The sequence below is a fragment of the Scyliorhinus torazame genome, chromosome 18, assembly GCF_047496885.1.
Source record: "Scyliorhinus torazame isolate Kashiwa2021f chromosome 18, sScyTor2.1, whole genome shotgun sequence".
NCBI classification, from domain to species: Eukaryota; Metazoa; Chordata; class Chondrichthyes; order Carcharhiniformes; family Scyliorhinidae; genus Scyliorhinus; species Scyliorhinus torazame.
The window spans coordinates 158,745,975-158,773,859 of record NC_092724.1 but is presented as its reverse complement, the minus strand read 5'-3'; the positions used below and the strand labels follow the sequence as shown (position 1 = coordinate 158,773,859).

Genomic DNA, 27,885 nt, shown 5'->3' with positions numbered 1-27,885 from the left:
CTTTCCGAGGCAGTGGGAATTGTAGACAGAGTGGATGGATGGGAGGCTGGTTGCATGATGGATTGGGCTACATTCACGACCTGCGGTCTTGGGCAGAGCAGGATCCATATACCAAGCTGTGATACAACCAGAAAGAATGCTTTCTATGGTGCATCTGTAGAAGTTGTGAGAGTCGTAGGTGACATGCCAAATTACTTAGTCTTCTGAGAAAGTAGAGTCGTTGGTGGGCTTTCTTAACTATAGTGTCGGCATGGGGGGGACCAGAACAGGTTGTTGGTGATCTGGACACCTAAGAACGTGAAGCTCTCGAACATTTTTACTTCGCTCCCATTGATGTAGACAGGGGCATGTTCTCCACTACGCTTCCTAAAGTCGATGACAATCTCCTTCGTTTTGTTGACATTGAGGGAGAGATTATTGTCGTTGCACCAGTTCACCAGATTCTCTATCTCATTCCTGTACTCTGTCTCGTCATTGTTTGAAATCCGACCCACTACTGTGGAGTCATCGGCAAATTTGAAAATCGAGTTGATGGGGAATTTGGCCACGCAGTCATAGGTGTACAAGGAGTATAGTAGGGGGCTGAGGACACAGCCTTGTGGGCACCGGTGTTGAGGATGATCGTGGAGGCGGTGTTGTTGCCTATCCTTACTGATTGTGGCCTGTGGGTTAGAAAGTTCAGGATCAAATCGCAGAGGGAGGAGCCGAGGCCTAGGCCACGGAGTTTGGAGATGACTTTCGTAGGAATGATGGTGTTGAAGGCTGAGCTGTAGTCGATATATAGGAGTCTGACACAGGTGTCTTTGTTATCTAGGTGTTCAAGGGTAGAGTGCAGGGCCATGGAGATGGCGTCTGCTGTGGACCTGTTGCAGCGGTAGGCGAACTGTAGTGGATCAAGGCAATCCGGAAGGCTGGAGTTGATTCGTGCCATGACTAACCTTTCGAAGCACTTCATGATGATGGATGTCAGAGCCACTGGACGATAGTCATTAAGGCAGGCTGCTTGGCATTTTCTTGATACAGGGATGATGGTTGTCTTCTTGAAGCAGATAGGGACCTCAGATTGTTGTAAAGAGAGTTTGAAGATATCTGTGAATACCCCCGCCAGCTGCTCCGTGCAAGACCTGATGCCCGTCTTGATTGTAGCGTCGACGTGGATGGACCAGGACAGATTGTTGGTGATGTGCACACCTAGGAATTTGAAGCTGTCCACCATCTCCACTTCGGCACCATTGATGCAGACAGCATTGTGTAGGACACTTCACTCCCTGAAGTTAATGACCAGCTCCTTTGTTTTGCTGAAATTGAGGGAGAGATTGTTGTTGTTACACCACTCCACTAGTTCTCCACCTCCCTCCTGTACTCTGATTCAAAGCTTTGTTTGAGATCCGACCCACTACGGCCGTGTCATCGGCAAACTTGTAGATGGAGTTGGAGCCAGGTTTTGCAACACGGTCGTGTGTGTGTGTATATAGGGAGTATAGTAGAAGGCTACGTACGCAGCCTTGCAGGGACCTGGTATTAAGGATTATCATGGAGGCAGTGTCGTTGTTTATTCTTACTGATTGTATTCTGTGGGTCAGTCAAGGATCCAGTTACAGAAGGAGGAGACAAGTCCTAGGTTTTGGAGTTTTGATCTGAGTCTTGGCTGGAATTATGGTGTTGAAGGCGGAGCTGTAGTCAATGAATAGGAGTCTGATGAAGGAGTCCTTGTTGTCGAGATGCTCCAGGGCGGAGTGTAAAACTAGGGAGAAAGCATCTGCTGTGCACTGATTCTGGGGCATGCAAATTACTGTGGATCAAGGCATTCTGGAAGTATGGATTTGATGTGTCTCATGACCAACCTCTCGAAGCACTTCATAATGATAGATGTCAAGGCCACTGAATGGCAGTCATTGAGGCACGTAGCCTGGTTCTTCTTTGGCACTGGTATGATGGTGGTCTTCTCGAAGCAGGTGAGAACCTCGCTCGGAATGGAGTAGGGAGAGGTTGAAGATGTCCGCTGATCCGTGCAGAATCTAAGTGCACGACCAGGGACTCAGTCAGGCCCCATTGCTTTCCGAGGGTTGACTTTTAAGAAGGCCGATCTGGCTTATGAGGTTGTGACGGTCGATATGGGATGTCCAAGGCTGTTAGGGCCAGTTTTTCTGGCTTCCTGCTCGAAACAAGCATAGAATGGATGGCGAACAGGGCTGCAGGAAGGATGAGTCAGTTGACCAAGGCACCATGGTTCAGCAGGCCATTCAAGGGGAGGGAGTAAATAGGCAAGTTGTAGTTGTAGGGGATTCTATTATCAGGGGGATAGTTAGTATCCTTTGTGAGCAGGATAAAGAGTCCCGCATGGTATGTTGCCTGCCCGGTGCTAGGGTGCGGGACATCTCTGACCGGCTTGAAAGGATACTGGAGAGGGAGGGGGAGGATCCAGTTGTTGTGGTCCATGTCGGTACCAACAACATAGGCAAGTCTAGGAAAGAGGACCTGTTTAGAGATTATAAAGAGCTAGGATTCAAATTAAAAAACAGGTCCTCAAGGGTCATAATCTCCGGATTACTGCCCGAGCCACGTGCAAATTGGCAGAGGGAGGCAAGAATAAGGGAAGTTAACACGTGGCTGAAAGAGTGGTGTGAGAAAGAGGGGTTCCTTTTCATGGAACACTGGCATCAGTTTTGGGACAGGGGGGACCTATACCGTTGGAGCTGGGACCAGTGTTCTGGCGAAAAGAGTAAATAGGGTGGTCAATAGGACTTTAAACTAGAGATTGGGGGGGGGGGGGGGGGGGGGGAAGGGAAAGTCAGGGAACCAAGAGGTGAAGTAATCAGTGGGAAGCGTAGCTGCTTAGGAATACATAAAAGCACGAAAAGACAGAACTCAGGAGAGGTGACGGTAGTCCCCATCCCACAAAATATGACACAGTGTATGAAAAGGCTCAGTAAACCAAGGTCCACCACACTAAGTAAAACAAAAAGGGACGGTCAATAGAGAATTAAAGGTGCTATAGTTAAGTGCGCGCAGTGTACGGAACAAGGTAGATGAGCTTGTGGCCCAGATTGTGACTGGCAGGTATGATGTGGTAGGCGTCACAGAGACGTGGTTGCAGGGGGTTCAGGACTGGCATTTAAACATCCAGGGATTCACAACCTATCGAAAAGACAGAGAGGTGGGCAGAGGGGGCGGGGTTGCCTTGTTAATTAGGAATGAAATTAAATCAATAGCACTAATCGACATAGGGTCAGATGATGTGGAGTCTGTGTGGGTAGAGTTGAGGAACCACAAAGGCAAAAAAACCATAATGGGAGTTATGTACAGGCCTCCTAACAGTGGTCAGGACCGGGGGCACAAAATGCACCACGAAATAGAAAGTGCATGTCAGAAAGGTAAGGTCACAGTGATCATAGGGGAATTCAATATGCAGGTGGACTGGGTAAATAATGCTGCCAGTGGACCCAAGGAAAGGGAATTCATTGAATGTTTACAGGAGGGCTTTTTGGAACAGCTTGTGATGGAGCCCACGAGGGAACAGGCCATTCTGGACTTAGTGTTATGTAATGAGCCAGACTTGATTAAAGATCTTAAAGTAAGGGAACACTTAGGAGGCAGTGACATAATATGGTAGAATTCAATCTCCAGTTTGAAAGAAAGAAGGTAGAATCAGATGTAAAGGTGTTACAGTTAAATAAAGGTAACTACAGGGGCATGAGGGAGGAACTGACGAAAATCGACTGGGAGCAGAGCCTAGTGAGAAAGACAGTAGAACAGCAATGGCAGGAGTTTCTGGGAGTAATTGAGGACACAGTACAGAGGTGCATCCCAAAGAAAAGAAAGGTTATCAGAGGGGGGATTAGGCAGCCATGGCTGACAAAGGAAGTTAGGGAATGCATCAAAGCAAAAGAGAAAGCTTATAATGTGGCAAAGAGTAGTGAGAAGTCAGAAGATTGGGAAGGCTACAAAAACAAACAGAGGATAACAAAGAGAGAAATAAGGAAAGAGAGGATCAATTATGAAGGTAGGCTAGCCAGTAACATTAGGAATGATAGTAAAAGTTTCTTTAAATACATTAAAAACAAACAGGAGGCAAAAGTAGACATTGGGCCGCTCCAAAATGACGCTGGTAATCTAGTGATGGGAGACAAGGAAATAGCGGAGGAACTAAATAAGTACTTTGCGTCAGTCTTCACAGTAGAAGACATGAATAATATCCCAACAATTCCAGAGAGTCAGGGGGCAGAGTTGAATATGGTAGCCATCACAAAGGAGAAAGTGCTAGAGAAACTAAGAGGTCTAAAAATTGATAAATCTCCGGGCCCAGATGGGCTACATCCTAGAGTTCTAAAGGAGATAGCTGAAGCTCCGGGCCCAGATGGGCTACATCCTAGAGTTCTAAAGGAGATAGCTGAAGAAATAGTGGAGGCGTTAGTTATGATCTTTCAAAAGTCACTGGAGTCAGGGAAAGTCCCAGAGGATTGGAAAATCGCTGTTGTAACCCCCCTGTTCAAGAAGGGAACAAGGAAAAAATGGAAAATTATAGGCCAATTAGCCTAACCTCGGTTGGCAAGATTCTAGAATCCATTGTTAAGGATGAGATTTCTAAATTCTTGGAAGTGCAGGGTCGGATTAGGACAAGTCAGCATGGATTTAGTAAGGGGAGGTGGTGCCTGACAAACCTGTTAGAGTTCTTTGAAGAGATAACAAATAGGTTAGACCAAGGAGAGCCAATGGATGTTATCCATCTTGACTTCCAAAAGGCCTTTGATAAGGTGCCTCACGGGAGACTGCTGAGTAAAATAAGGGCCCATGGTATTCGAGGCAAGGTACTAACATGGATTGACGATTGGCTGTCAGGCAGAAGGCAGAGAGTTGGGATAAAAGGTTCTTTTTCGGAATGGCAACCGGTGACGAGTGGTGTCCCGCAGGGTTCAGTGTTGGGGCCACAGCTGTTCTCTTTATATATTAACAATCTAGATGACGGGACTGGGGGCATTCTGGCTAAGTTTGCCGATGATACAAAGATAGGTGGAGGGGCAGGTAGTATGGAGGAGGTGGGGAGGCTGCAGAAAGATTTAGACAGTTTAGGAGAGAGGTCCAAGAAATGGCTGATAAAAGTTCAACGTGGGCAAGTGCGAGGTCTTGCACTTTGGGAAAAAGAATAGAGGCATGGACTATTTTCTAAACGGTGACAAAACTCATAATGCTGAAGTGCAAAGGGACTTGGGAGTCCTAATCCAGGATTCTCTGAAGGTAAACTTGCAGGTTGAGTCTGTAATTAAGAAAGCAAATGCAATGTTGTCATTTATCTCAAGAGGCTTGGAATATAAAAGCAGGGATGTACTTCTGAAGCTTTATAAAGCATTAGTTAGGCCCCATTTAGAATACTGTGAGCAATTTTGGGCCCCACACCTCAGGAAGGACATACTGGCACTGGAGCGGGTCCAGCGGAGATTCACACGGATGATCCCAGGAATGGTAGGCCTAACATACGACGAACGTCTGAGTATCCTGGGATTATATTCATTGGAGTTTAGGAGGTTGAGGGGAGATCTAATAGAAACTTACAAGATAATGAATGGCTTAGATAGGGTGGATGTAGGGAAGTTGTTTCCATTAGCAGGGGAGACTAGGACCCGGGGGCACAGCCTTAGAATAAAAGGGAGTCACTTTAGAACAGAGGTGAGGAGAAATTTCTTCAGCCAGAGAGTGGTGGGACTGTGGAATTCATTGCCACAGAGGGCGGTGGAGGCCGGGACGTTGAGTGTCTTTAAGACAGAAGTTGATAAATTCGATTTCTCGAGGAATTAAGGGCTATGGAGAGAGAGCGGGTAAATAGAGTTGAAATCAGCCATGATTGAATGGTGGAGTGGACTCGATGGGCCGAATGGCCTTACTTCCGCTCCTGTGTCTTATGGTCTTAGAATGCACTGAGTTCATCGGGGAGGGTGCCGGAAATTCTACTTGGCTGTGCGTTGTAGCCCGTTATCTTGTTTAAGCCTTGCCACAACTGACGAGAGTCCGAGTCATAAGCCTGTCGCTTGGCATCCCTGATGGATTTACAGAGGTCGTACCTAGATTTCTTGTATAGGTCAGGGTCTCTGTCTTGAACGCCTCAGACCTGGACAATGTGGATCTCCCAGTTAAACCATGGATTCCAGTTGGGGAATAGGAGTACTCCTTCTTTGGCATGCAATCATCGACACACTTACTGATGAAGTCTGTGGCTCTGGTGGCATACTCGTCCAGGTTGGCGGCTGAGTTCTTGAATATGGACCAGTCCACTGACTCCAAGCAGTCACGCAAGAGCTCTTCCATTGCCTCGGAGCAGCACTGCACGACCTTCATAGCCGTACAATGAGAACTCCTTCGACCTTGTCCTCCCAAACCTCCTCCCCAGTCCCCCATACGATCCATGAACACCCTCAACTCCCTAGCCACAGCCGACATCCTTGATGACTTAGGGTTTGACCCGGTCCAACCTCGGATCCAGGACCATATCGAAATCGCCCCCCCATGATCATCCAAAGTGTGTCCAGGTCTGTGATTCTCGCCAATACCCACCTCAAAGTTCACATCGTCCCAATTAACTTGCCCATTCAGCCCTCGAATGGTCCATGTAACCAGCCTGGTCGGGGGGCAGCACGGTAGCCTTGTGGATAGCACAATTGCTTCACAGCTCCAGGGTCCCAGATTCGTTTCCGGCTTGGATCACTGTCTGTGCGGAGTCTGCACATCCTCCCCGTGAGTACGTGGGTTTCCTCCGGGTGCTCCGGTTTCCTCCCACAGTCCAAAGGTGTGCAGGTTAGGTGGATTGGCCATCATAAATTGCCATTAGTGTCCAAAATTGCCCTTAGTGTTGGGTGGAGTTACTGGGTTATGGGGATAGGGTGGAGGTGTTGACCTTGGGTAGGGTGCTCTTTCCAAGAGCCGGTGCAGACTCGATGGGCCGAATGGCCTTCTTCTGCACTGTAAATTCTATGATCTGCCCCCCTCCCCCCCCCTGGGAACAGCCATATAATCTTATTATGCCGCCGCCCCCCCGGCCCCCCCAATGTCACATGCCCCTCCAGGCCCAGAACCCAGATGTCTGCTGCCTTCTCTCCCTTCCCAACTGCACCACACCAACCACACCCACGCAGCAACCCTCCCTCCAAACAAAGAACCAACCTATTCTCCCCTCTCCCCCACCTTCCTCATGACAACCCCCCACTCCACTCCTGTTAACTAACCCAGCTAGCATGGTGCCCTAACCATACCATTCATCCCTCACCCCCCCCCCCAACACTCCCAAGTACCAACAAAGAAAAACAAAACGCACACTCACCATCACTGCTCCGCCGTCATAACCTGCCCCAATCCACCTGCCCAATGTGCTTCACAATGCACACAGAACTCCTCTCCAAAATTCAATATCCTCACACTCCTCCCAGTCCATGGTCTCTCATAAAGTCCATCGCCTCCTCCGGCGAGTCAAAAGAAAATTCCTGCTTTTGATGCCTCACCCACAAGCGGGCAGGGTAGAACACCCCAAACTTCATCCCCTTCTTGTGGAGGGCAACCTATATTCAATTACACCTGGCCCTCTGCTGGGCCAGCTCCACACCCAGGTATTGGTACATCCGCAGCTCACTCCCTCCCAGGTTCACGTCTTGGTCTTCCTCACCCACCTTACGATCTTCTCTTTATCCAGGAACCAATGCAGCCTCGCCACCATCGCCCTCAGTGGCCTCCCCACCTACGGCCTGCTCCTCAGTACCTGTGCACCTGATCCACCCCGAAGGCCGGCCAAAGGCCCCCTCTTCCAACATGCCCACCACAAACTTGGCAGCCTCCGCACCTTCGGGCATTCCCACGATCCTCCGAGTCTGCCATCCTGGAGCAGTTCTCGAGGTCCTCCAACTTTTCTCTCAGCCTTTTCTGGCTCTCATCACCATCCCAATCTCAGTCTCCAGCGAGGTCAGCCGATCCTCTTGCTCCACCACCAACGCCTCCACCTTCTGGATCGCCAGGCCCTGAACCTTCCGACTCTGCTCCACCGCCACCCCAAGCGGCTCCACCACCTTGACCAAATCCTATAAGGCCTCCTTCCTCTGCTGCTGGAATTTGTCCTTTAGGAACTCCACCAGCTGCTGCCTCGACCACTGGGAGAACAGCGCTGCTCCTTGTCCTCCGCCATCTTTACCAGTGTCGCACCACAAAAGCTTTCCTGCTCCAATTGCTCTCTCTTTCACTTGGCACTGCACGTCTGATGAGCCATAAAGCAGTCCCACCAGGAGTATTACATTTCCTTGACACGCATGCACTTTTTGCCCTCAAAACACCACACAATTCGAGTGGAGAAGGACCGCAAAAAATCCACCTCGAGCGGGAGCCACCAAATGTGCGACCACTCCAGAGTATTTCAATGATGTTACTGTTTAAACTGTCGGCTGTCTTAATAATGTTCAACTCAAACTCCTATTACCCAGTTGCTCTGACATGATAGTTCTCCAAAAAGTGATAACATGAATTACTACTTCTGGGCTCAGCGCAATCAGCTCAAACTGTCCCAACTTTCCAATCCTGTCAACAGCACAGTACAGAATCTGGAAGTTAAGTTTAAAATGGCTTTCCCCTGAATGGTAACAATGCACAACACATCAATAGCACAACACACTATCAGAACATATTTCACACACAATGGACAGAATTTTACAGCCCCTCCTGTGGGCAGGGTCTGCCAGTCCCACCAAAGTCAATGAACTTTTGAATGGCTCGCTGCATTTTCAGGGAAAGACAGTCTCATTCGAGAAGGCAGAATGCTGGGCCACGCCCTTGAAAAGGGGTTTTTGGTTTATGGGACTTTGTTTTTGAACTGGAGCAGTCAAGGAGGAATTCATTAAGTGTTATATATAGATTACTGTAGCTGGGTGGTGTCTTTATGTTTGCAATTGATAAAAATTCTTGCTGGTTGTTTGTGTATAAATGTTAACTAAGTTCTTAGAATAAAGCTTATTTTGATTAAAGTGTCTGGGAAGTCTGTTGAATCACATCTGAAGTGAAGGCTCTTGTGCTCATTCTAGCTAAATTCAACATAAAGGTTGTAGGTCAGGTGGGCTCCATAATATACTTTGGAGTTTCTAGGTTTAGAGTAGATGTACGAGGCAAGTTTTTTACGCAGAGGGTAGTGGGTGCCTGGAACTCGCTACCGGAGGAGGTAGTGGAAGCAGGGACGATAGGGACATTTAAGGGGCATCTTGACAAATATATGAATAGGATGGGAATAGAAGGATACGGACCCAGGAAGTGTAGAAGATTGTAGTTTAGTCGGGCAGTATGGTCGGCGCGGGCTTGGAGGGCCGAAGGGCCTGTTCCTGTGCTGTACATTTCTTTGTTCTTTGTTCTTTGTTCTTTGTTAACCCTGGCCCATAACAACAGGCATAATATGATGTAATGCTAGCAAGGAAAATACACAATACAATGTATTTCGTGTCATTTGCAACCTAGCAGCACTGGGTGCAGGTTCGCCTGTGGGTAACTGATTGCTTTTGGCAAAGGGATCGAATAGAAGCTGCAGTGGCAATATCTTTTTTTTACTTCAGTGACTGGGACTACAGGTCCACTTATGCTACAGCAAGACAGCACAGCTAAATGCATTTCCACAATCAGATGAACAGATATCGCTTGATGTTATACATGGCACAGGCACATATCACAGAATACTACAGTGCAGAAGAGGCCCTTCGACCTATCGAGTATGCACTGACCTGCCCACTTAATGTCACTTGCCAGCACTTGGCCCATAGCGTTGAATGCTATGGAGTGCCAAGTACTCATTCAGGTGCTCTTTAAAGGATACGAGGCATCCTGCCTCTACCACCCTTCCAGGCAGTGCATTCCAGACCGTCACCATTCTCGGTTAAAATGTTTTTCCTCAAATCCTCCCTAAACCTTCCACCCCTCATTTTGAACTTGTGTACCCTCGTAACTGACTCTTCAAATAAGGAGAACAGCTGCTCTCTATCCATCCTGTCCATGCCCCTCATAATCATGTACGCCTATCCAAACTGCATACATGCCTCGGTCCCCAGAATACGGAAGACAGCCCGAACCTCAGGACCCCTAGGGTGAATCCAAGTTCTACTTGTCTCCAAAAACCTTCCCAGAATTTCGAGGCCTGTATTCAATGTGAATTCATTTACGAAATATACATTTATACATGCCAAAATCCAGCCTGTAGTGATACCAAATGTTAATAATGGCAAAGCCCCAAAAAACATACAGAATTTATCTCCATAAAGACATGCAATTATTGAACTTCCTCTCTTTCAATGTAGGAATTTTTTTGCTGAACATTTTGTACCATGTAAGAAGGCAGAGTTTTAAGCGATCCAGTTTCCGGTCTGTGTGTGAAAGGCCCTTCAAGCACGCCGCGTCTCAGCATGTGCAGTAAAAGCTTTGCATACATGTTTCGATTTTTGCGTCCCATGATTCCTGCTCCAGCTCCAGATGGGTCACATAATTTCTTGATCCACAAGGCACATCTCTGGCGTTCTACAGTATGTAAATAGAATTTTTGAACGTACAATTATCCTTTCAATGTACAGTAAATATACTATGAACTGTGGCATGGCAGTAGAAAAATACATGTTATAGAAATAGGGGAGAAAATAGGTCAGGTCCATCATCAGGAAGCAATGATCTACCGTGTCTGCGTGGGTTTCACCCCCACAACCCAAAGAAGTGCAGGGTAGGTGGATTGGCCACGCTAAATTGCCCTTAATTGGAACAAAAGAGAATTGGGTACTTTAAATTTAAAAAAATTAAATTTAAAAAAATTGAAGTCATGATGTAAAAAAAGTCAGGGAAGAATACAAAAAGTCATTGTCATCAATTTGGCATGCACTTGGTGGCAATAAGACAGTCTGGGGTTAGTAAACAGATCAAAGTGGTTTTCTGATCACCCTCTTGGCTAGAAGAGAACAATGCGACTACAGTGAACAAGTGGGATTCCTATCCTTACAAACATAATTGTAAAGCTATATATTTCAAAAGAAAACCTTGGTGTCACATTTGATCCTGAAATGAGCTTCTGACCTCATATTTGTGTCATCACTCAGGCCACATATTTTCATCTCCAAAATATCGCCCGACTTCACCCTCACTTCAACTCATCTGCGACTGAAAGCCTAATTCAGGCCATCCTTACCTCTAGACTCAATTATTCTAATGCCCTCCTGGTTGGTCTCCCTCTAAAACTCTGCTGCTCATATCTGACTCACACTAAATTCCATTCCTCTTTCAACTTGTACTTGTTGACGTTCATTGACTCTCAGTGTAGCAACACATTGATTTCAAAATTCAAATTTTCTTGGTTTCAACTCCCTCTATGGCCTCGCCCCTCTCTATCACTGTCATTTCCTCCAGCCCCACAAACCTCGCAAGATACCTGCGCTCCTCTAATTTTGGTCTCTCTTACATCATTAATTTTAATCCTTCCACCATTGGTGGCTGGTTCTTCAGTTGCCTCAGATTGGAACACCTTCCCAACACCTCACCATCTCTCTACTCCCTTCTCTTCTAAGAAACCTCTTCAGCCGTAACTCTTTGACCAAACTTTTGGTCATCTGACCTATAATCTCCTTGTGTGGCTTGGTATCACCATTATGTTAAAGGCGATATATAATTTTAATTTTTTTTTTTTTTAAATACTTAATACGGTGGGTTTTCAGTTGAGATGGGTTTTCAGTTGAGATGGACAAAGTGTTTATGATTACTCAAAGGCAAACTATTCAATATCCATTGTAACCCATGCTCTGTAATATTCAAAATCTAAACAGAATCAAGGACAACTGCCTTTTCTTGTCACAGGTTCTGAAAGGCAAGTGGTTTAAATTTCTTGAAGAACAATCACCCCAGCACAGTAAGCATACAAATACATAGAAGTCACAGAATCCCTCCAATGCAGAAGGAGCCCATTCAGTCTATCCAAAAGAGCACCCTGCCTCGGCCCAACCCGCTGCAACCCCACCCAACCTGCACATCCCTGGACACAAAGGGGCAATTTTTGTGAACATGACCAATCTACCTAACCTGCACATCTTTGGACTGCGGGAGGAAACCAGAGAACCAGGAGGAAACCCACGCAGACACGGAGAGAATGTGCAAACTCTGCATAGTCACCGACAGCCAGAATTGAACCCTGTCTCTGGGGCTGTGAAGTAACAGTACTAACCACTGTGCCACCGTGCCGTCCCAAATACATACAAAACTCAGCACAATAGATGCACAAGTTCTTCATCTGCAAGTGAAGATGATGAGTGCTACCAGGGTAAAAAGGAACAGGCACAGGAAGAGGACATCACAGTCAAACCCAGACCTGTCTGCTCTGGAAATTCACACATGCAGGAGGGGAAGTCACATAGCAATGAGGGGCGATGCTTGCCAATTACCCCTCCCTCACCCAATGATACTGAAGGCAATTGGAATATACTGTTGCTACTTTAGCTGCATTCAGGAAATTCAAGAGAGAGGTACAAACCACAGGAGAGAGGTACAAACCACCAATCTTTCTCATTTGCATGACTCATGCTCAATATATAAACTCACAAAGTCATTAGAACTTTTTTTTAAACCACTATGCTGTATCTATGAAATATTGGGAAAATGGTTATCAAGATAGTTATATTAGTGTCAGCGGCGCACAGGACAAAATGTTCAAGCTCTTTTATTATGATTTATGAAATTTTCACAACCCACAATTGTATATCTGGTTGAAGTTCACTTATGTCCATTTATTATTGCATAGGTCATCAATTGCAAAGCAAATAACTGTCATAACATTTCTCTCAAATCCAATAACAATTTCATCATACTTTGCACTATCGATTCAAGAGTACTTTCATTGAATGATTGTCATTAAAATTAATGGTCTTGCTTTTCCCAGATCCTTATTTTGCAAGTAAGCATCTGGCAGCTGGACGATGGAAATCATTCAGGGACAAAGAGTGAGGCGGATAAACAGTTTTCACACTTATAACTAAAAAATGCCATCTTTAAACATGAGTACCTACTCCGTCCGCAAGTAGGATTATGCAAAGCAAAATATTGTGCATTGTTATAAAAAAAAAAAACTGCCCAAACTATAGTGATTTCTGATCTTCACGAGCCTGCAATCCAACTCCCTGAGCCCCAGAGCCTCAGTTCCACTGGTGCGCAGATGCTTTTTTAGTCACTGGTTTGTCCTTCCTCAATTTTGAGAGTCCAGAGGTCTGGAAATAGCTGTTTGTTACCAACTATTTCTACTGGCTGGGGTGTCTGGCACTATGGTTATGAAATTACAAACTATTTCTGTAAATATTTTGGGTGGGATTCTCCCCTAACCGGCGGGGTGGGCCATACCGGCATCGAGGAGTGGCGTGAACCACTCCAGCGTCAGGCCGCCCGGAAGGTGCGGAGGGCTAGGCCGGTGCCGGCGGGGTTGGCGCCGTGCCAGCCGGCGCCGAACGGTTTGGCGCTGTGCCAACCAGTTCCGAAGGGCCTCCGCCAGCCGGCACGAGTTGGCGCATGCACGGGAGCGCCAGCATGTGCTGCCGTCATCCCAGCGCATGCGCAGGGCGGTTCTCCTCCCGATCGCGGGCCTGGCCACCGTGCCCCCCCCCGGGGCCAGATCCCCCCCCCCCCCCCCCCCCCAGAGGATTCTCCGGCCCGCGAGGGGGTCGGAGAATCCCGCTCTTTTTTTATCATTTGTTTGAGACTTCATGCAATTCCAATCTAAGTTTTGGACTTCTGTTCCTGGAATCTGAATTCACCTACAGGGTGGTAGAAATATGGAACCTTCTTCAGCAAATAGCAATGGATGTTGGATCAATTGTTCATTTTAAATCTAGGAATGCTATACTTTTGTTAACCAAAGGTATTAAGGAATATGGGGCAAAGATAGGTCATAAGAAGTCAGGTCACAAGTCAGCCATTATCTCAGGTGAATAGCAGAACAGGTTTGTGGGGCTGAACGGTTGGCTTCTGTTCCTATGTTCAGTGCAGTTGTTTGTTGGTGGATAACATGCAGATGTTAGTGTCAGCGATTTGAGATAAATGCAAATGAATAAGAACATTGAATTAAACTTTACATGCGGCTAATAGACACCATGATCGGGGCAGTAAGCAATTCACATACACAACGTTTTGATCGCCCTGCTGTACACCAACTGGAAAACATGAAATAGTAACTGCAAATGTGATGTCATGAAGTAAATGAAAGCAGCAAGAAAAGTAGTAACATTACACTAGAAATGCTACTATTCACTGCTGCACAAAGCAATGTGTGCAGACCAGAGAATCTACAGGTGAATTCAGATTTCAGGGACAAAAGTCCAAAACTTAGATTGGAATTGCATGAAATCTCAAACAGAAGATAAAAAATATTAACCCTGATGTTTAATCGGGGCACCAATGGCAGTTAACAGATAATTGAAACTACCCAAGGAGAATATGCCACATCACCTGGTCTCAAACATAAACTTACTTTTTTCCTTTCAGAGCTTACCTGACTTGTGTACAAGTTTCAGAACATATGGTTTCATGTCGACCAAGTAGTGGTCAAATTCCGAATCCAATTTTTCCCATGTTTCTTCCTGGTTTGCCATCGTGATTCTTCAGCAAATGTGTCCACTATCTGTTTACAACATAGAACAAAGAATTCAGAAGAAGGCGGCACAGTGGCTGGAATTTGCACTTTCTCCCCATTCTGCGTGGGTTTCCTCCAGGTGCTCCGGTTTCCTCCCACAGTCCAAAGATGTGCACGTTAGGTGGATTGGCTAAGCTAAATTGGCCCTAGGTAGGGTTACGGGGATAGTGTGGGGTTTGGGCCTGGTAGGGTGCTCTTTCAAATGGCCGGTGCAGACTCAAGAGGCCAAATGGCTTCCTTCTGCACTGTAGGGATTCAATGATTCTACAAACTCATTGAATAAAAATATCAAATTCTGCCAGAAAGGTTGGTCACACATTGCCATTCTAATTAGTCTCACAATAGGAGTTCAAAACACCATCTAAAAATACGGTGAGTGGTACAGAAACTTAGAATTAAGTACAGAAACTTAGAATTAAGACGAGGGCAAAAATTTACTTACAAAAAAACCTAATTAAGATCATTTCATATAAAATGTGAATTACTGTCATTTGAGGCAATCTCTTTTGGAATGGATGCAACAGTGAAGTTGCTGATTTGTTGGTGGCATTCCTGGAAGTTTTGATCACATGACATTCTGGCCACATGACATATACAAATGTTATTTCATTGACCTTATAAAGGTTGGGTCCGCTGTAGTTGAGTATCTTTGAAGCTCTGCACCCAACTGTGCCAAGAATTTGAAGAATCAGAAAGTGCAAAAGAAGAAAAACCAAGAGTAGGGGAGTGATTCACTCAGGAGAAAGAAGTGCAAGGAACTTTGATTCCATCAATAATTAACAGTAACTCACTGGAATTACCGGACAATCAAGTCATACTAGTAGCACTCACTCACAACATGGACTATAACGATTCGCTAATAGCCCATGTTGTCCTACTATCCTACCTGTAACATGTAGCAATCACATAACCCACTGATACTCAGCCTGAAACTACAATTAGAATCTCCCTGCACAGCACAAGGTGCAGTCAGAGTCCTCAGTCCATGCCACTTCGGCCCAGTTCTTTATCTTCTTGGAATCTGCTTTGAACTAAGGTTGTGTACGAAGATGACAACTCTGAATTGGAAGCATCAGTCAGTCAATCTGTACTTTGGCTTCACACTTGGAAACCAGCCGACACCGATCAACCAGAACCAAAGCAATAAATGGTAATGGGGAGCAAATTTGGTGTTTGATGCACATCCCATAGCACAAACTTTTCTGAATCAAACCCTGAGCTCAGACTTAATAAAGAATAATTTTCTTAGAATTACAGTTGAGGAAAGCCTTTATTCCTGTGCCAGTGTGAACTCTTTCATTCCCCGCCACATCAAGATCCTTTTATATTCCTCCTTTACAAATATTTATCCATTTCCCTCTTAAATGACGTTCCAGTCTCTTATCACAATTGGAAGTTATACTGAAGTATCCCATTATCAAACAGCCATTGCTTAAAGGACCTTCAAGTCTCATTCACCACTCTAGCCCTGTAACCCTGCAAGTTTATTCTCTCAAATGCCTACCCAATGCCCTTTGGAAATCATTCATCATCTCTGCTTCCACCACCCTTGTAGGCAGCAAGCTCCAGGTCATTTCTACTCACTGTGAAACAAGGTTCTTCCTCATATATTCCCCTGCATCTCTTGCCCAAAACCTTACATCTGTGTCTCCCATACTTCGACTCCTTGTCCTTGTACCATCAGTTAATTATTTGTCTACCGTATCTAACCTGTCATAATCTTCTACATTTCTATCAGATCTCTCAACCGCCTTTGCCCCAAGGACACAGCCTCTCCAATCTAACCTTATAGCTAAATTTCCTGGAACCATTCTGGTAAATCACTTCTGCACCCTCACATCCTTCCTAAGGTGGTGACCAGTCCTGGGTGCAATACTTCAGGTGTGGCCAAACCGGCGCTTTATGCACGTTCAGCATAACTTCCTTGGGCTTTTGTACTTAACATCTCAATTTGAAAGAAAAAAAAACCAAGATTCCATGCATTTTGCTAACTACACTCTCAATACATCCTGTCACCTTCAGAGATCTGTGCACATGAACCCTAAATACCTCTATACCATTATGTCTATATTGCCTCTCCTAATCTTTTTCCCAAAAATGCATCACCTCATACTTCTTAGCATTAAATTCCACGGGCCATTTATTTGTCCATTTTGCTAGCCATGTCCTATACCATCTTCATCCCCTCCATATCTCCAGATAGGTAACATCAGCAAATTTTTAAATTTTACTCTGTATCCCAATATCCAAATCATTTACATTGTTATGATTTGCACAGGTGAAGGGAGTAAGCTTTGTGCAGGTGAAGGAGACATATCCTGAGTGAGTGAGACACATCCAGAGTAGGAACTGGAACTTGGTAATTTGGTGGAGTGAGATAATTCGGTGCAGAGTGGGAGAAGGTGCTTTTTCCCGACCGTTTTGTTCTCTTTCTTCTGGTCTGTAACTGCAGGGAGAGAACCAGGGAGTATCCTGGGAAGGTAAGTGATTCTTATTACCTTTTAAAATTGTGTGGGGAGAAAACTGAAGTGACATGACAGTAAAGCTGTGACCTGATTGGCTGGTTGGGAATCTGTTAAATTTGAAAATAAAAATAACAATGCAAAACAAATCTAATTGATTCACTAGATAGTGGAGTAACTAAACCTGAGGGCAGTGATTGGTATTTAACATTTAATTTTACAGTAAAAATCATCTAGCGTCAGGGCCATATAGTTAATTGTAACTCAATCTAACAATAATTCAAGTGGTTATTTTAAATTAATTAATTAGTGCTTAAATGTCACTCAGCGGGGTGCAGTGCTCCAACTGTGAGATGTGGCAAATCTGTGACGCTTCCAGCGTTCTGGTCGACTACATCTGCAGCACGTGTAACCAATGGCAGCTCCTTACAGACCACGTGGTTCGGTTGGAGCAGCTATTGGATGCACTTAGGAGCATGCAGGTGGCGGAAAGCATCATAGATAAGAGTAATAGAGACGTGGTCACACCCAAGGTGCAGGCAGAGAGATGGGTGACCACCAGAAGGGGCAGTCAGTGCAGGAATCCGCTGTGGTTGTCCCCCCTCTCGAACAGGTATACCGCTTTGGATACTGTTGGGGGGAATAGCCCATCAGGGGAAAACAGCAGCAGCCAGAGCAGTGGCACCACGGCTGACTCTGATGTTCAGCAGGGAGGGTCAAAGCGCAGAAGAGCAATAGTCATAGGGGACTCTATAGTCAGGGGCACAGATAGGCGCTTCTGTGGACATGAAAGAGACTCCAGGATGGTATGTTGCCTCCCTGGTGCCAGGATGTCTCAGAATGGGTAGCAGGCATCCTTAAGGGAGATGGCAAACAGGCAGAGGTCGTTGTACATATTGGTACTAACGACATAAGCAGGAAGGGGCATGAGGTCCTGCAGCAGGAGTTCAGGGAGCTAGACAGAAAGTTAAAAGACAGGGTTGTAATCTCGGGATTACTCCCTGTGCCACGTGCAAGTGAGGCTAGAAATAGGAAGGTAGAGCAGCTAAACACGTGGCTAAACAGCTAGTGTAGGAGGGAGGGTTTCCGTTATCTGGACCAGTGGGAGCTCTTCCAGGGGCAGGTGTGACCTGTATAAGGACGGGTTGCATCTAAACGGGAGAGGCATAAATATCTTGGCCGAGAGGTTTGCTAGTGTCACACGGGAGGGTTTAAACTAGTATGGCAGGGGGGTGAGTACCGGAGCAATAGGTCAGAAGGTGAAAACATTGAGGGAGAACTAGGGAATAGGGCCAGTATGGCTTTGAGGAAGAGCAGACAGGGAGATGTTGCTGAAAACAGCGGGTCTGGTGGCCTGAAGTGCATATGTTTTAATGCAAGTATAACGGGTAAGGCAGATGAACTTAGAGCTTGGATAAGTACCTGGAACTATGATGTTGTTGCCATTACAGAGACCTGGTTGAGGGAAGGACAGGATTGGCAGCTAAACGTTCCAGGATTTAGATGTTTCAGGTGGGATAGAGGGGGTGTAAAAGGGATGGTGGAGTTGGTGCCTGGAACTCACTGCCGGAGGTGGTGGAAGCAGGGACGATAGTGACATTTAAGGGGCATCTTGACAAATACATGACTAAGATGTGAATAGAGGGATACGGACCCAGGAAGTGTCGAAGATTTTAGTTTAGACGGGCAGCATGGTCGGCACAGGCTTGGGTGGCTGAAGGGCCTGTTCCTGTGCTGTACTTTTCTTTGTTCTTTGTTATATCAAAAAACGTTTATCCTAGCATTGATCTTTGGTGATGCTTACTGCATTCCTCTAGTCTGGGGAATAACCATTAGTCGCTGTTTTCATAGAATTTACAGTGCAGAAGGAGGCCATGCGGCCCATCGAGCCTGCACCGGCTCTTGGAAAGAGCACCCTACCCAAGGTCCACACCTCCATCCTATCCCCATAACCCAGTAACCCCACCCAACACTAAGGGCAATTTTGGACACTATGGGCAATTTAGTATGGCCAATCCACCTAACCCGCACATCTTTGGACTGTGGAAGGAAACCGGATCACCCGGAGGAAACCCACGCACACACGGGGAGGATATGCAGACTCCGCACAGACATTGATCCAAGTCAGGAATCGAACCCCGGACCCTGGAGCTGTGAAGCAATTGTGCTATCCACAATGCTACCGTGCTGCCCACGTCGATTTCTTTCATATCCAAGCTGGCACTGACCCCCTTATTTCAAAACCTCAATTTGGCATTAAGTGGCACTTTGTCAAAAGCACTCTTAAAACCTATTTCGAAAAAGTTCATCAAAATATTCAATTAGATTAATCAAACAAAATATGCCTTCTACAAATCTTTGCTGGCTCCGCTTAATTAAATCAAACTTCTCCAAGTGCCTGTTGATATTTTTCCCAAAACCTTATCTATCCAATACTGACATTAAACTGACTGGCCTGCAGTTATTAGAAATGCCCTTACAACCTTTCTTGGAGATGTCACTTTCTAATCCTCAGGCATCTCTCCTGTAATTAAGATTGGAAGATTATGACAAGTCCTTCAACCATCTCCACCCCCACTGCCCTTAGCAATCTGGGATACAAACCATTCAGACCAGGTAATTTATCCATCCTTAAGCATAGTCAGCCTTTTCAGTACTCCTGTCTATCAATTTTCATCCCATCCATTACCACCTCTGCTTCTATCAATATTTTGTCAGCATTCTTTTCCTTCATAAACACTAATACAAAATATTCAGTCAGTACTCTAGCCTTCACCTGCATCATTAGGCATTCATCACCCTCTGTGTCCTTTATAGGGTACAACTTTCTCCACCTTGATCAGTCACATGGAGAATCACAGCAGCCTGCAATTGTCAGAACAGGACTAAGACTATAATATGACATTTCTTTTTTGTAGTTTTGTGAAATTGAGGACCGTCCAGTTGGCCTGTTGCACGTGTGCTGGTACTCAATTGCAGCTTTCTACTCTAATACAATTTTCCTGTCTTTTATCTGTATATTTTATTTTTCTTCAAGAACTTACCAAATTTCCAATAGATGATGTTTTATTCTGTCAAGGTCATCACTTACAGTAAAACAATTTCTATGGTTTATTTTAATTTATACTCTCCTGTTTTTATTTATTCTCAGATTTCTTATAATTAAAGCTTGGATACTTGAAACAAACATAGGAAGCAGTTACTTGGCAACTGTACTGTTTACAGCAAACAAATCACAACACTAATTGTAGAGTCAGACAGGAGCTACCAAACTATTTTTACTCAGGAGTTTATTGGCAAACACAAACTGAGAGCATCAGCAAAGGTACCATCACACTAATAAGTATAAGTCCTAGGCCCAACCACCTTCAGCTGCTTCGTCAATGACTTTCCTTCCAACATCAGATCAGATGTGGGGATGTTCACTGATGATTGCACAATGTTCAGCACCATTCACCACTCCTCAAGGCACTGAAGCAGTCCATGTGCAAATGCAGCAAGACCTGGACAATATCTAGGCTCAGGCTGACAAGTGGTAAGTAACATTTGCGCCACACAAATATCAGGCAATGACCATCTCCAATAAGAGAGAATTAGACCATCTCTCCATGACATTTAATGGCCTTACCATCACTGAATCCCCACTATCAACATCCCGGGGGGTTACTATTGACCAGAAACTTAATTGGACTAACCCTATAAATACTGTGGTTACAAGGGCAGAGGCTAGGAATCCTTTGGCAAGTAACTCACCTCCTGACTTCCCAAAGCCTGTCCACCACCTCCAAGGCACTCTCAGAAGTGTAATGGAATATTCTCTACTTACCAGGATGAGTGCAGGTCCAACAACACTCAAGAAGCTTGACACCATCCATACCAAAGCAGTCCCCTTGATTGGCACCCCTTCCACAAACATTTTCTTCAACACACAGTAGCAGCAGTGTGTCCATCTACAAGATGCACTGCAGGAACTCACAAAGGCTCCTTAGGCAGCACCTTCCAAACCCACAATCACTACCATCTAGAAGGACAAGGGCAGCAGATACACGGGAAGATCACTAGCTGGAAGTTAGTTCCCTTCCAAATGACTCACCATGCTGATTTGGAAATATATTGTTTTTCCTTCACTGCAACTAGGTCAAAATCCTGGAACTCCCTCCCTAATAACAGTGAGTGTACATACACATGGGCTGCAGCGGTTCAAAAAGCCAGCTCACCAGCATCTTTTCAAGGGCAACTAGGGTTGAGCAACAAATGCTGGCCTAGCCAGCAAAACACACATCCCATATAATTTCTTATTTTAATTGCGCAAATTTGGATAAAAAGTAGACAATATGTTTGTTGGTGAGCTGGACCACGGTGTTTAAATATTCAAATAATTGAACATTTCACGATATACCCGATATCATAACACCATTGGACCATAATTCTCTCACGACAGCATTAGCAAGTTATAGATATTGCATTTTCTTCTTAATGCCAGAAATTGGTTCAGCATCATTTCCGTTTGCTCAGTACAGTACTCCACGTCTTTGCACTGACTGGGGGTTTTTCACAGTAACTTCATTACAGTATTAAAGTAAGCCTGCTTGTGGCAATCATGAAGATCATTATTATATTGTAAGTCGGATAACAGTTAAGCTGAAACGGAGTACTCGAACCAATACTACAAGAACAACTACTTGCACGCATATAGCACTTTTAAATGTAGGAAGACATCCTAAGAACTTTATCGACATGTAATATTTAAAAATACTACGTCAAGAAGGCGATATTCAAAGAAAGACTCCCTTTACATAACTACTTTCATCACCACAGGAAGATCCAAAGTTGCTTCATGGCCAAAGAAGTAACGTTTTTGTCCTGAAATCTTGATATGGTACTTGAATACAGAGCCTGCTAACCCAGTGGCAATTGTGCCATCAACAGAGCCATAGCTGACACCTGAAGAGGAGTGACCACAACTTGCTCAAAGAGGTGGGTTTGAAGAAAGGTAAATGATTACTTTTACATGAGGTTTAGGCAGCCAGGAAAGCATCAAGATAGTTCATCTCAAGGTGTCAAACTTGTGAACTTTAGCAACAGAGGTGAGGGCAGAGGCAAGTGCCGTTACAGAATTGGAAGTAGACTTTCCTTGCGATTGCAAGGATAGCGGGTCAAACAGCCATCTCCAGGTCAAGTAAGGCACAATGGTTTGATTCAGTCCAAGGTAGTAGCCAGGGAGGGAATGAAATCTGTTGCAAGGATATGGAGGATGTGTGGGCTTAAGGTAATTAGAAAGTTTCAGCTCATTAGGGACTGAATGTTGGATTAAAAAATCTGACATAAGAGGGGTAGGGAAAGGGTTGAGGGAGTAAGTGATAAAACAACACATTAAGACTGCTGCAAACCAACCAAAAAGTGACAACATAACACCAGAGTCATATCATGGTCTGACTCAAGAACACAGGAGACCATTTGACTCAAGAACACAGGAGACCATTTCACATTTGTTATTTGGGTTTGGCATATCATGGAGAAGAGCTCCACGAAGATGTCGCGAATAACCAGGATGTTTTGAACCTCCTGGAGATTTTAGCATCTTATTTCATATTCTGAATGTGGACAATGCTGTCTATGCTCCAAATAAAATCATATTTACCCACAAAAGCAAAGTTCTGCATGGAAACAGCTTTCCCTAGCCATTAAAAATTACTGTACGAAGTCTTACAACACCAGGTTAAAGTCCAACAGATTTGTTTCGATGTCACTAGCTTTCGGAGCGCTGCTCCTTCCTCAGGTGAATGAAGAGGTCTGATCCAGAAACACATATATAGACAAATTCAAAGATGCCAAACAATGCTAGGAATGCGAGCATTAGCAGGTGATTAAATCTTTACAGATCCAGAGATGGGGTAACCCCAGGTTAAAGAGGTGTGAATTGTATCAAGCCAGAACAGTTGGTAGGATTTCGCAGGCCAGATGGTGGGGGGATGAATGTAATGTGACATGAATCCCAGGTCCCGGTTGAGGCCGCACTCATGTGTGCGGAACTTGGCTATAAGTTTCTGCTCGGCGATTCTGCGTTGTCGCGGGTCCTGAAGGCCGCCTTGGAGAACGCTTACCCGGAGATCAGAGGCTGAATGCCCTTGACTGCTGAAGTGTTCCCCGACTGGAAGGGAACATTCCTGCCTGGTGATTGTTGCGCGATGTCCGTTCATTCGTTGTCGCAGCGTCTGCATGGTCTCGCCAATGTACCACGCTTCGGGACATCCTTTCCTGCAGCGTATGAGGTAGACAACGTTGGCCGAGTCGCACGAGTATGTACCGCGTACCTGGTGGGTGGTGTTCTCACGTGTAATAGTGGTATCCATGTCGATGATCTGGCACGTCTTGCAGAGATTGCCATGACAGGGTTGTGTGGTGTCGTGGTCACTGTTCTGAAGACTGGGTAGTTTGCTGCAAACAATGGTTCGTTTGAGGTTGCGCGGTTGTTTGAAGGCAAGTAGTGGGGGTGTGGGGATGACCTTGGCAAGATGTTCATAGTCATCAATGACGTGTTGAAGGCTGTGAAGAAGATGACGTAGTTTCTCCGCTCCGGGGAAATACTGGACGACGAAGGGTATTCTGTCGGTTGTGTCCCATGTTTGTCTTCTGAGGAGGTCGGTCCGGTTTTTCGCTGTGGCGCGTTGGAGCTGTCGATCGATGAGTCGAGTGCCATATCCCATTCGTACGAGGGCATCTTTCAATGTCTGTAGATGTCTGTTACGCTCCTCCTCGTCTGAGCAGATCCTGTGTATACGGAGCGCTTGTCCATAGGGGATGGCTTCTTTAATGTGTTTAGGGTGGAAGCTGGAGAAGTGGAGCATCATGAGGTTATCCGTGGGTTTGCGGTAAAGCGAAGTGCTGAGGTGACCGTCCTTGATGGAGACGAGTGTGTCCAAGAATGCAACTGATTTTGGAGAGTAGTCCATGGTGAGTCTGATGGTTGGATGGAACGTATTAATGTCATCGTGTAGTCGTTTCAGTGATTCTTCGCCGTGGGTCCAAAGGAAAAAAATGTCATCGATGTATCTGGTGTATAACATCGGTTGAAGGTCCTGTGCGGTGAGTAGGTCCTGTTCAAACTTGTGCATGAAGATGTTGGCGTATTGGGGTGCGAATTTGGTCCCCATGGCTGTTCCGTGCATCTGGATGAAGAACTTGTTGTCGAAGGTGAAGACGTTGTGATCCAGAATGAAGCGGATGAGTTGCAGAATTGCGTCTGGAGATTGGCAGTTGTCGGTGTTGAGTACTGAGGCTGTTGCAGCAATGCCGTCGTCATGGGGGATGCTGGTGTAGAGTGCCGAGACGTCCATTGTGACGAGGAATGTTCCTGGTTCAACTGGTCCATGGGTGCTGAGTTTCTGTAGGAAGTCCGTCGTGTCGCGACAGAAGCTGGGTGTACCTTGTACGGTGGGTTTCAAGATGCCCTCGATGTAGCCAGAGAGGTTCTCACACAGGGTCCCATTGCCTGAAACGATAGGGCGGCCTGGTGTGTTGGCCTTATGTATTTTCGGGAGGCAGTAGAGATCTCCAATGTGGGGAGTACGTGGGATGAGAGCACGTAGGGTGCTCTGAAGATCTGGATCCAAGGTCTTGATCAGTCTGTTAAGTTGGCGGATGTGTTCCTTGGTCGGATCTGCGGGTAACTGTCTGTAGTGTTCTTCGCTTCTGTCGCGACACGACGGACTTCCTACAGAAACTCAGCACCCATGGACCAGTTGAACCAGGAACATTCCTCGTCACAATGGACGTCTCGGCACTCTACACCAGCATCCCCCATGACGACGGCATTGCTGCAACAGCCTCAGTACTCAACACCGACAACTGCCAATCTCCAGACGCAATTCTGCAACTCATCCGCTTCATTCTGGATCACAACGTCTTCACCTTCGACAAGTTCTTCATCCAGACGCACGGAACAGCCATGGGGACCAAATTCGCACCCCAATACGCCAACATCTTCATGCACAAGTTTGAACAGGACCTACTCACCGCACAGGACCTTCAACCGATGTTATACACCAGATACATCGATGACATTTTTTTCCTTTGGACCCACGGCGAAGAATCACTGAAACGACTACACGATGACATTAATACGTTCCATCCAACCATCAGACTCACCATGGACTACTCTCCAAAATCAGTTGCATTCTTGGACACACTCGTCTCCATCAAGGACGGTCACCTCAGCACTTCGCTTTACCGCAAACCCACGGATAACCTCATGATGCTCCACTTCTCCAGCTTCCACCCTAAACACATTAAAGAAGCCATCCCCTATGGACAAGCGCTCCGTATACACAGGATCTGCTCAGACGAGGAGGAGCGTAACAGACATCTACAGACGTTGAAAGATGCCCTCGTACGAACGGGATATGGCACTCGACTCATCGATCGACAGTTCCAACGCGCCACAGCGAAAAACCGGACCGACCTCCTCAGAAGAAAAACATGGGACACAACCGACAGAATACCCTTCGTCGTCCAGTATTTCCCCGGAGCGGAGAAACTACGTCATCTTCTTCACAGCCTTCAACACGTCATTGATGACGATGAACATCTTGCCAAGGTCATCCCCACACCCCCACTACTTGCCTTCAAACAACCGCGCAACCTCAAACGAACCATTGTTTGCAGCAAACTACCCAGTCTTCAGAACAGTGACCACGACACCACACAACCCTGTCATGGCAATCTCTGCAAGACGTGCCAGATCATCGACATGGATACCACTATTACACGTGAGAACACCACCCACCAGGTACGCGGTACATACTCGTGCGACTCGGCCAACGTTGTCTACCTCATACGCTGCAGGAAAGGATGTCCCAAAGCGTGGTACATTGGCGAGACCATGGAGACGCTGCGACAACGAATGAACGGACATCGCGCAACAATCACCAGGCAGGAATGTTCCCTTCCAGTCGGGGAACACTTCAGCAGTCAAGGGCATTCAGCCTCTGATCTCCAGGTAAGCGTTCTCCAAGGCGGCCTTCAGGACCCACGACAACGCAGAATCGCCGAGCAGAAACTTATCGACAAGTTCCGCACACGAGTGCGGCCTCAACCGGGACCTGGGATTCATGTCACATTACATTCATCCCCCACCATCTGGCCCGCGAATTCCTACCAACTGTCCTGGCTTGATACAATTCACACCTCTTTAACCTGGGGTTACCCCATCTCTGGATCTGTAAAGATTTAATCACCTGCTAATGCTCGCATTCCTAGCATTGTTTGGCATCTTTGAATTTGTCTATATATGTGTTTCTGGATCAGACCTCTTCATTCACCTGAGGAAGGAGCAGCGCTCCGAAAGCTAGTGACATCGAAACAAACCTGTTGGACTTTAACCTGGTGTTGTAAGACTTCGTACAGTGCTCACCCCAGTCCAACGCTGGCATCTCCACATCATTAAAAATTACAATTCACAACACAAGACACACAGCACAAATTGGCAATCACTTTTACCCATAAAACACCGATGAATACTCTACAACAGTGTTTTTCAAACTTATTTCCCGGGGACCCATTTTTATAACCAGCCAAGCTTCGGGACCCATGCCAACTGACCTTTGAGACCCACGGCGCTCGATGTTCACAGGCCACGCCGCTCGACATTCGCAACCCACAGTTCAATCTTTGCGACACATGCCGCTCGACCTTTGCGACCCACGCCGGTTGATCTTCAGGACCCACTATTTTGTCTTACCTTTAATGCGCGAGATGAGCCTGCTTGGTCCTCATGAACTCATTCCAATCAGGTTCACAGGAAGAGAGGGCTATGCACATATTGGGTACAGGATTCAGCCATTCCCTTGTGACGTCTTCATCTTTGTGAGGACGGAAAATCCAAACTCGGACATCTCAGTCGTGAAGGACAAAAGCAACAAAATGCTTGTTTTACTCAGTTCCGGATACTTCTCGGAGACCCTACTCTGGAATGCTGACAGTCTCATTGACTTTTGCAGTGTTTTAATGTGCTGTAAATGCTGAGACACAGAAGTTCAGTGAGCTTCATTTGGAGTCAGGCTTCCCAGTTCTTTTACAGTTTCCTTACTAATGCTGTCTTCTTCGATGTGTCATAGCAGTGTGGGGGACATGTAGTCATTTTGGCTTTGCACACGCAATTGCCAAACTTTCAATGAGCTTTGGAAAGCTGCGATTTCTTCACTGTGCCAAAAGCAATCATCATCCCTCCCTTGCAATTTGAGGTTCAGTTTATTTAGAATTGAAAATATGTCTGTAAGGTAAGACATAGTTAGCAGCCAAGTTTTTTCAGGAAGCGAATCAGCCAGAGAGGACAATTTCTCGACCAGGAAAGCGTGTATTTCGCACCTCAGTTCGTAAACTCTGAGTAACACCCCTGTTGACTGATCATTACAGCGGATGAAGTCCACCGTCATTGGGATTGACTGGTCACTGTTTCGATTCAATGCTTTAATGTAGCCTAAATAGGTCAGCAAAAACGTATGCCCACCTTTCAGTACAGACGCCGACGATGTGATGTTTTTCATGGCGTTCATTATGTCCCTGCCAAACGTTCAGTTCTGTGCGTGATTAAACCATGATGAATATGTACTCTCTCCAGATCATTGGAGTAATGTTTAGGGATGCAAAACAGATCAAGGTCATAGCCTTGTTCATCATCGGTCACCACCATACAGTCTGCCGCCAGCATTCCGCGATCGCACTTTGACCCCAGGTTCAGGTCTCAACTCTCCCGGACTGCAAGCGCACTGATGA

The 27,885-nt window shown here is 46.0% G+C and overlaps 1 protein-coding gene across 10 annotated transcripts in view; it reads right to left on the bottom strand.

Annotated features, from left to right (window-relative positions):
• cep112 (centrosomal protein 112) overlaps positions 1–27,885 on the bottom strand; it is an 804,780-nt gene that overhangs the window by 770,720 nt on the left and 6,175 nt on the right. For all 10 annotated transcript variants that reach the window (XR_011936273.1, XM_072483741.1, XM_072483748.1 and 7 more), the window contains exons 2-3: positions 14,510–14,638; positions 10,328–10,518 (exon numbers count right to left, since the gene is read on the bottom strand). Coding sequence is in view for 9 of the 10 variants with exons in the window: in XM_072483741.1 (XP_072339842.1) it covers positions 10,328–10,518; positions 14,510–14,609 (291 nt within the window). In the remaining variant the exon portion in view is untranslated. The remainder of the gene's footprint in view (positions 1–10,327; positions 10,519–14,509; positions 14,639–27,885) is intronic.